We start from the raw sequence: 8,782 nt of genomic DNA, 5'->3' as shown, positions 1-8,782 counted from the left end.
AGCTGCGGGGAGGGTGGCCGTGGACACTGGCCTTTGCCTGCTGGTGAACCCGCAGAGACGATTCCTGCGAAAGAGGCTCCACCACCAGGGTTTTGTGGTGACACTTGTGTAGGCTTTGACACAGGTGCTTGGGAAGCTGGAGGCCCTGCAGGAGACATCAGGGAACTTGGGGACACGCTCAGCAGCTCTGACTCGTCGGGGTGGACCAATGATGTGTATGCAGATCATGAAGATGCCCGTAAATCCACCCCAAAACTCGGAAGTAATGATGGTTTTGCTTCACTCCCGAAAGAACCGAAAGGTATAAACATGAATTTCCATTTTCCTCATTTTTTAAACAGAGCCACTAATCAGACTCCTGGAAACAACTGTTTTACCGCAGGAGGTGACTTAGATCAAAATGACGGACAGGTTTTGCCCACAGTCTCTGGTGGTGACAGTGGTGTCCAGCTATTCGATGCCAGTCAGAATCACTCTGAAGAACACGCTGCGCTTGGCCAGTCAAACCCCCAAGTCTGCGGTTCGTGGTTTTACCCTCTGGGAGGAAAGCAGCCTGTTCCTGAAGACGCAGGAGCACAGATTCCTGAACCCAAAGGTCTGGGAGGGGTGATAAGTGTACCCCACAACCACGTCGAGATAGATACTGCAGGAGAAAGCAGACGGTACTGGAGTGGTCCAAGGACTTCTTCAGAACCTTCTGGATCGGTAACTGACATTTCCCTGTTAAAGTCATTGTTGGAACATGGTTCGGCTTTAGAAGGCTTGGAAATACTGAGAAAGAAAACTGCCTGCGAACGACAGGGAGCTGCGCAGATGCGTGCGCCCAACAGCAGGCCCGAAGGTGAGGCGGCTTCTCTGCTCTGACAGTCCCTGTAGCCCGAGGGGTGCGAGGCATCTGCCCCGGGGGCCCCGCGCAGGGTCCCATGGTGCAGGAGTGGGTGGCGCAGGTCCTCAGGGAAGCCTCGTGGAGGTGCAGTGCAAGGCGAGTCTCCCTCCGGTCGCGGCCCCTCAGGCCACCCCTCAGGGCCACGCGTCACATGCACACGCAGGCACACAGCACACGCAAGCAGACGTGCTCTTTCACTATGGACCTGTGTCAGGAGGTACTTCTTTCCCGGAGTCACGAGCTCATGGTGATTCTCTCTGAACCCCAGGGTCCCCGCCTCGTCCGTAACTGCTGCTTCGTCCCTGCAGCGCAGGGGCCCTGGCTCCCAGTCCCTCCGTCGCTCAGCGCGTTCGCCTCCTCCGCCTCCAGTGCCCACAGACGGTCTCCAGGTTGTTACACCGGCGTCACTGCCAGCAGAAAACAACTTGTGACATTCACGGACCCTTCGCAGCTTTTTTCCTTTGTTTTAGAATACACCCTACTGCGAGCACGGGGTCGAGTTTCTAAAGTTAACCGGGTTACGCTTTCTCTTGTGTGATCACGTCGTCATTTGATGTGAATACGGTTAAGTCCAGTGATATTTAGAATGAGGGCTTTATGGCCGTCCTCGTTGATTTCTTCTGACCATGTCAGATATTAACCCGGTTAAAGTCAAAGCTAGGTGGAAGTGTACCCTCAGATCCCTCCCTTTCCTGTCTGCCGTAGATAACCAAGATGTCACGCCTGTTATTCTTTTTGCAAAAATAACCAGCTCCATGTATAAGTTCTTCTTGTCCCTTGTAGAACAGAAGACACCGTGCTCTATTCTTGGTCCCTCAACTGCTGTTCTCTAGTGATAGATCCTGGAAGTCACTTCCTGTCTTTCATGGACTCCTCCCCACTTTGTTTACAGCCATAGGATTCCTGTGTGGATGACAGTAGCTATGCAGCCAGGCTCAGGGCTCTGCTGTCACGAATAAGGAATACGGTGGCAGTGAGGCCCCTTCTGTACATCCGTGACACACCAGGCTTTCCGCGTGTTGTTGGAGGTGTGCCTGAGGGCCGGGTAACTGTCTTCATAGACACTTCAAAGCTCCCGTCCAGAAGTTAGCCCCCTTTCCTCCCCAGTACGGGGTGAGCTTGCCTGTTTGTCCACAGCTGTGCCCCAGAGTGCGGGGCCAACCTTCTGAATTTGTGCCAATCTAATAGATGAGAGATGGCATTACAGTGTATTTTAAATTTGTGTTTCCATTACTACAAGCGAAACAGCCTCTTCATATGTTTAAACATCATTTGTGTATCTTTTGTCATGTACTCTCTGTTCTACTCCTTGTCCAGTTTTTTAATGATTTGTTTGAGTTCTACATGTTAGAAATATTAGCCTCTTACCCATGATAAATGTTGCAAATATTTTCTTTCAGTATGTCATTGGTCATTTGACTTTATGGTATTTTGCCAACAATAATTTTGAAAAGAAAAATATAGAACGCGTTAGTGAATGTAGTAAATATTGTGTACACACGAACGTGAATGAACAGTGTACCTTATGATGCTCAAGTTAAAATTGAACTCTTATTTGAATATCTCAAAGGATTCCTCAGGAATGCTTTTTACTAAAATGGTTTTTTAATGTAGTTAAATTTTATGACAATTGTTAATTTTTTAAATTAAAAATAAGGAAAATTAAAAATAAATTGGGGCAGATACATAACGTCACATGAGGATATAAATTTCTACTGTGAAGATTTAAGAAGTGTGGAATCTGGTTCTGGGCATTCTTTTTTTTTCTCATCACTTTGGAAAAGACAGTCACATGTGACCTTGCTGTCTGCAGTAGCTCTGTTCTGTGTGAAGTCACCACGAACACGGAGCCGGTCACCAGTCACCAGTGAGCTGAAGCTTTTAGGGAAATGCAGGGTTGGGCTCTTGCAAACCTCTGGCCAGAACATTCTCCACCAGTCCACACGGAACTGTGTCTTATGTGTATTTCTGTTTAAAGACCCTTATTGATATCGCTGACTCATTAGCATCGAACTCGGGCCAGTGGTTCCTGTGACTCAGGCCATTTGCGTTTTCTCCACAAGGGACGTCACAGCCTCCCTGCCTTCGGCGACACTAGATGGCGCTGCGCGAAGGGCACATTTTAAGTGGCACAGTCACCACCAGAACTTGGCCTCAGACGTGAGGAATGTGGCACCAAGGGGACCTGAAGGGCAGGTTGACAGTGTGAGGGGGACCAGGGGAGTCCCCTCGCCCTGTCCCCGCCTGGGCGTGCCCGTCCGCGTGGCCTCCACCCGGCGTAGCGAGTGGGCCGGGTCTGAAAGACGAGGACCGATGCTCCTGACGGAAACATATTCCTCTAAAGGATCGAGTTGGTTTTCTGGAGACAGTCTCAGGAAATTGAACTTACTGGAATATAACCAATGACTTCACAGAGTTTTATACAGAACTGCAAACTCAGCTTTATTATCAATTTAGGACGTGTGAAAGTGTTAACATTTTCTCCAGCATGTTAAAGCTTTGGCGAGGTGATGGAATTTACCTTAGAAATGTTAATTCAGAATTTTGTTCGTGAGTGAAGGCAGTAAAGGGAAAACATCAATTTTCACCCAGCGCCACCTTTAAGCTCTCTTCTGGAATAACATTAAGTTCCGAAATCCACTTATTTTTGTTTCATTTAATGTGTTCTAAGTTTCTAACAGGAAAATAATGAAAACAGAAATAAACAGATTGGCTAAAAATGAAGTCTATACCAGATACAGCTATGATTTTCTTGTAGTAATAATCACTTTAAAATGATGATCTTCTTGGTGTCTACAGAAGAAATTGAGATTATCGAATATGCACTCTTTCTTTTAAGAAAAAATAGCTTTTTAATCAGATCCCCAGTGAGGTGTGCGGCCTCGCCACCCTCCCTCTGCAGGCCCGCCGCCCGCCGCCCCTCAGTCTGTTGTCCTGCCCTCGCCTGGACACTGAGCCCTGGCGTGGCTGACGCTCTCTTGTCCTCAGGCCTCAGCTTACATGTCACTTCCCGGGAGAGGCCCCTCTGGTCGTCCTTTCTAAAATGACTGCTGTCATATCTCCCACTGATACAGAGCCCTGTGTGTCTCAATCTGAGTTTACCTGGTTTACTTATTTTGGGGGACCTTCCCTCTCGGGAGTCTCGTTTGTCTCGTCCGGCACACTGAGTGTGGAAAACGATTGACGTTTTTCTCAGCAATTATCAGCTTGGCCGCGTCTTAAAATCTGAGTTCTGCTCCTTGTTTCATTCAGTGTTAGAAACATTGAGAACAGCTGAGAGCACTGTTATTAAACATGTGATGAAGAAAGTCATGTGATTCTGTCCGTTACAGCCGGGGAGCCCCTGATGGCGGCAGTTTCACAAGCTAGACCCAAGTCTCCTCTGAACCGGAATCCTCAGCAGGTGCGTTATTTTTCCTATCAGGATATTCTTTTATTCGATATAGAATGTCCTGTGATTTGCAATGAGGTTATAATAACAGAGGGTCACGAGCCATATAGGTTCGTGGCCTCACCTTGCTCTCATATTTTCTTTGCGTCCCTCAGCCAGAAGGAACACCTGGCAGCGCCCACTTACTACATAGTCGGTGGAAGTGAGCAGCTCCAGTTTTATGTCCTAGTAGCATAGTAGGCGTTCTGTTTTTATTGGTCCCAGGTTCATTGAGATACAATTGACGTATCACATTGAGTTAGTTTAAGAAATTTCAACGTGATATGATTCATGTATATCCTGTGAATGGGTCCCATAAGCATTTAATTTTTAAATAGACAGTTACGGAATGTGTGCACAGGGACACTGCACAGCTTCTCAGACCTCGGAGTGGGTTAGCTTTCTCGTGCCACGTTGATTTTCATGTGTTAATTGACTTTTCTCCTAGCAGTTTCCCAAAGCCCAGCTTCGCAAAGATACGATGTCATGGAATGAAATGCCATGAGATCCGAACTGCCTTGACCTAGTAGTTTGTTAGGTATCTGACAGATGTCGGGGGACAATGCTTCCTTCAGCTTAAAACATGTCATGGGCCCCGGTGTTTGCTGTGGCACCCACGGTGCCTTGTGGTGCAGTTTGTGGTATTAACACAAAGTGACGGCGTTACCAGGATGCACTGAAATTTAGAGTAAGTCATCTAGGTTAGTGTTTCTCAAGGGGGCGCTTCGCATTTTTGGAGGGACACTTTCATTATATGTCTCATTTGCCCCCATTTCTATCTTACTCTAGTTTCCATGTTACTGGTCTTTTTTTTTTTTTTTTTAAGAATCTTTTTTTCCACCCCTTTTTTAAATATAGAAAAAGGTGAAGAAAAAAAAACTTACTCTACCACTCAGAGATGAGATAATTTTAACATTTCCAGCTTTTTTTTTTTAAAAGCCTATTTTGTAAAATATGGTAAGAGCAATATGTACAAATAGTTTTATTTCCTTTCCCCTTAATGCCATGTTGTATTTTCTCACATTATTAAAACTTACCATAAATATCTTTTAAAGGATCCTTACCATTTCATCCTGTGGTTATCCTATGCTTTGGACAAAAGTTCACTATTTTTAAACATTTAGATTAATTTCAGCATTTTGCTATGTAAATAAAACTTTAGTAAATGTTTTTACACATAAATCATTGTTTACATTTTAAGTTATTTTCTTAGATTTTACTCCCAGAAGTGGAACTGATAACTGGAAAGGCTAAGAACAGCTTTCTGAGGTTCTTGGTGTACATTGTCAAGTCTAAAGATCTTACTGTTTTATAACATGAATACTTCTTTTGCTTCATGTTCACCAGTGCTATTCAGGTCTTTTGAAATTCTCGCAAAGTGAACATGGTGTTTAATCAACACTTAGTTTTTGTCTTTGATTGTTAGTTGTGGTGTTCTGGTATTTACGTCTAGTAGGAATTCACGTTTTGTTTTGTAAGTTGCCTTTCCCTGTGGTTTATCTTAATTTAGTGCCCGGCTCCTGTGATGCCAAAAGAAAATGAAGCCGAACCACGTGAGTCCCTTTCATTTCTGCAGGTGAGTTAACTTTCAAAATGTCAAGTAGCCGGAAGTTGTATGTGTATAGCGAAGTATGGCATATAATTTTATGTTTGCATTTTATATTGCCCGTTTTCAAACTCATTTGTAATTAGTTAACCCATTATATGTATTTAGATGAACCTGCTTTCTTTTGTATAAATGTCCTATGTGGTCTATAGGATTTGGTAAATAACAAACCTTTTAGCATAAAGCTAATTTTGCAGATTTGCAAGCATTACCTAATCCAAGAATTGTCGTTGACAGTGACAGCTGGGCTTGCGCCTCTGTTGCCTAAAACAAAACAAGACAAAACCCCTGTAGTGACTCAAGCATTTATCACCCTTATGTAGCAAGATCAAATATATAAACTCATAAACTGTCAGCAGCTGCATAATTTAGCTTACAAATGATCACATTCGTACTGTTTTTTTGTTTGAAAAAATAGGATTTGAACATTTTCAAGGACAATTATCACAAAGTATAAACAGCAAATAAACACTCGTTCCTTCCGGAATGAGTTGCCACTTGAAGTCGATGTCACATATTTTTTAAAAATTTGTGGTAATCTCACAGTAACGGAACAGGTCTCATGGTCTTGCAAAACAACCACTTTAATCTTTTCAGCATTAACACGGGGGCGCGTTTGTGTTTCGTGATGGCTTACGACATCTCTCTGCAACGACCTCATGAATATCAGTGACAGGAGGAGCTCTCACCACTTAAAGTCTGGGTGCTCTTTGAGGGGGCATTAATGCCACCTTCACCTTAGTTCTGTGAGTACAGTCTCCGCACACAGGAAAGGAGCTGCTCCAGCAGAGAAGGTACTACGCTGATGAATCTTTAAAACTCACTGTAGTAGGAAATTCTAATTTTAAAATACGAGTTGAATGATATGCATGTGTTCGAAACAGTATCTGTTTAAAACATATTTTTAAAATTTTTTCCTTTTATTTTGTAATGTACATAGAAAATAAGGACGCAGACCGTAAGTGCACAGCTCAGTAATTACCAGAAAGTGAACTCCACCACTGGGGACAGAGGGTCCACAGCCCCCGGAAGCACCCCCTCCGGTCGTTACCCGCCCCATTCTCTCCCAAGAGAGCCCCCGTCTTGGCTTCTAATACCATGTATTTGTTTCGCTTTTAAAATTTTATTTTATGGTCTGATACACAGTGTGTTTTTTGTGTCTTTTGTTCGACATCATCCACGTTGCAGCCCGAGGCTGTGTCCGGCCATCCTCGTGGCTGGCGTGGCGTCGCAGTGTGTGAACGCACCCCAGCTTGTGCATGCTGCAGCTCGGGTTGTCTGTGTTCGGGGCGGTTACCGACAGTGCTGCTGCAGGTCGTGTGCTGTGACGAGCACGTGCACGTGCGACACGCTCTGCTCACCGTGCAAGCTGCCACCCAGCAGTGGAGCCGCCTGTGTTCACGCCGAGGCCCTCCGGCCAGACTGCTTCCCCGTGTCGTCGAGCTCACAGCGCCCCTGCCCCCCACCCCTTCACGCGTGCCTGCTGCTGACATTGCGTTTTGAACTTAGTTATTCTGGTGGGTGCGGGTGGGAGCTTGGTGGCGTGTCCTCGTGTTTCGTGCGCATTTCCCACCCAGCAGTGAGGCCGGGCTCTTGCCGTGCGCCTCTTCAGTCACGTGGCTGTTCGGCTTCGTGCTAGGCTTCTAACTGATGGGTGTATTTTTTATTGATTTCTAGAATTCTTTATATATCTTGGATACATGCACTTACTCATTGTTGGTTGTGTATGTTGCACGTATCTTCCCGACCTTGACATCTGCATAATGCCTTTCGATGAATGCAAGTTTATAGTTTTTGACGTGATACAGTTCATCTGCTGTTTCCTTTGTGACTAGTGCTTCCATGTCTTGTTTGAGAATTCTCTCTCTACCCCAAGGTCCTGAAGATATTCTCTCATTACCTTGGAGACGGTTTACCACTTCGCCTTTCGTATTTTCATCTACCGTTCACCTGCGATTGATTTCTGTGTATTGAGGTACAGATGGGAGTTTCACATTTTTTCCATAGGGACATCCAGGTGGCCTAGCACCACTTACTGAAAAAGCTCTTTTCTCAATTCCTTTTTATTGCCCCCTTTGCCATAAATCAGGTGTCCATGTATTTGGGGGTCTGTTTGTGCTTTCTGTTCTGGTTCGTTGGGCTGTGGTTTTGGAAGTTTCTATATCTTACAAAGGGTGTGTTCACGTGACTTTAGATCCTCCCACTTGTTCTTGCCTTTTTGCCTTTGCACATACATTTAGAATTAGCCAAACGGTTTCCACACACGAACGTGCTGGGAATGGGGCTGGAATGCCATTGTGAGCACAGATCGTGGCAAGAACTGACATTTGCGCAGTGTTTTATTGATGCGTTCTCCGCATTGTAGTGACGTGTTCCTCACCCCCCCCCCATCTTCTCATTCCCCCAGTAATGGTTCGGGTTGTCACAGCGTAGAGACTAGAGGTTGCAGTAGGTGGGCGAGCAAGGCTGGCCAGAGCGCCACCCTCCGCAGCCGGAAGCCCGTGTGGGGCCTCGACTCCAGAGCAGCTCGCTGGCTGCAAGGGCGGGCGCTGCACCCTTACGTAGGGCCTAGAGCACCCGGCGTGCGGTCAGCCCCCCCTGCAGGCTTCCAGGGGGGTCAGCGCCCTCCTAGCAGGGTCAGCACCCTCCCAGCGGGGTCAGCACCCTCCCAGCGGGGGTCAGCACCCTCCCAGCTGCAGCGGGCTGGGTAGGGGGCCGGCTGGGTGCACGTTGGGAAGACCCGCGTGCCGTCGGCCTGAGCCGTCCGTGCGTGTTGTCCAGCGGTCGGCTGTATTTGTTTGGCTCGTAGGAGCTCTTGCGTGGAGATGTGAAATGCCGTCACAGGTACGGCATTCCTGAC

The 8,782-nt window shown here is 46.4% G+C and overlaps 2 protein-coding genes across 2 annotated transcripts in view; both read left to right on the top strand.

The window, feature by feature from the left end:
• The window catches only part of LOC112484607 (protein ZGRF1-like), a 14,915-nt gene extending 11,300 nt beyond the window's left edge, over positions 1–3,615 (top strand). Inside the window, exons 7-8 of the mRNA XM_025050917.1 lie at positions 5–841; positions 1,155–3,615. Of these exons, the coding sequence (XP_024906685.1) occupies positions 5–841; positions 1,155–1,174 (857 nt within the window). The 3' untranslated portion in view covers positions 1,175–3,615. The remainder of the gene's footprint in view (positions 1–4; positions 842–1,154) is intronic.
• The window catches only part of LOC102880101 (protein ZGRF1), a 42,000-nt gene continuing 36,477 nt past the window's right edge, over positions 3,260–8,782 (top strand). Inside the window, exons 1-3 of the mRNA XM_025050916.1 lie at positions 3,260–3,393; positions 4,219–4,289; positions 5,827–5,892. Coding sequence (XP_024906684.1) covers positions 3,375–3,393; positions 4,219–4,289; positions 5,827–5,892 — 156 coding nt within the window. The 5' untranslated portion in view covers positions 3,260–3,374. The remainder of the gene's footprint in view (positions 3,394–4,218; positions 4,290–5,826; positions 5,893–8,782) is intronic.

This window comes from Pteropus alecto, unplaced genomic scaffold, assembly GCF_000325575.1.
Source record: "Pteropus alecto unplaced genomic scaffold, ASM32557v1 scaffold17, whole genome shotgun sequence".
Classification (NCBI taxonomy): Eukaryota; Metazoa; Chordata; class Mammalia; order Chiroptera; family Pteropodidae; genus Pteropus; species Pteropus alecto.
Note: the sequence above shows the minus strand (reverse complement) of the source record. Positions and strands in the feature narration are given on the sequence as shown.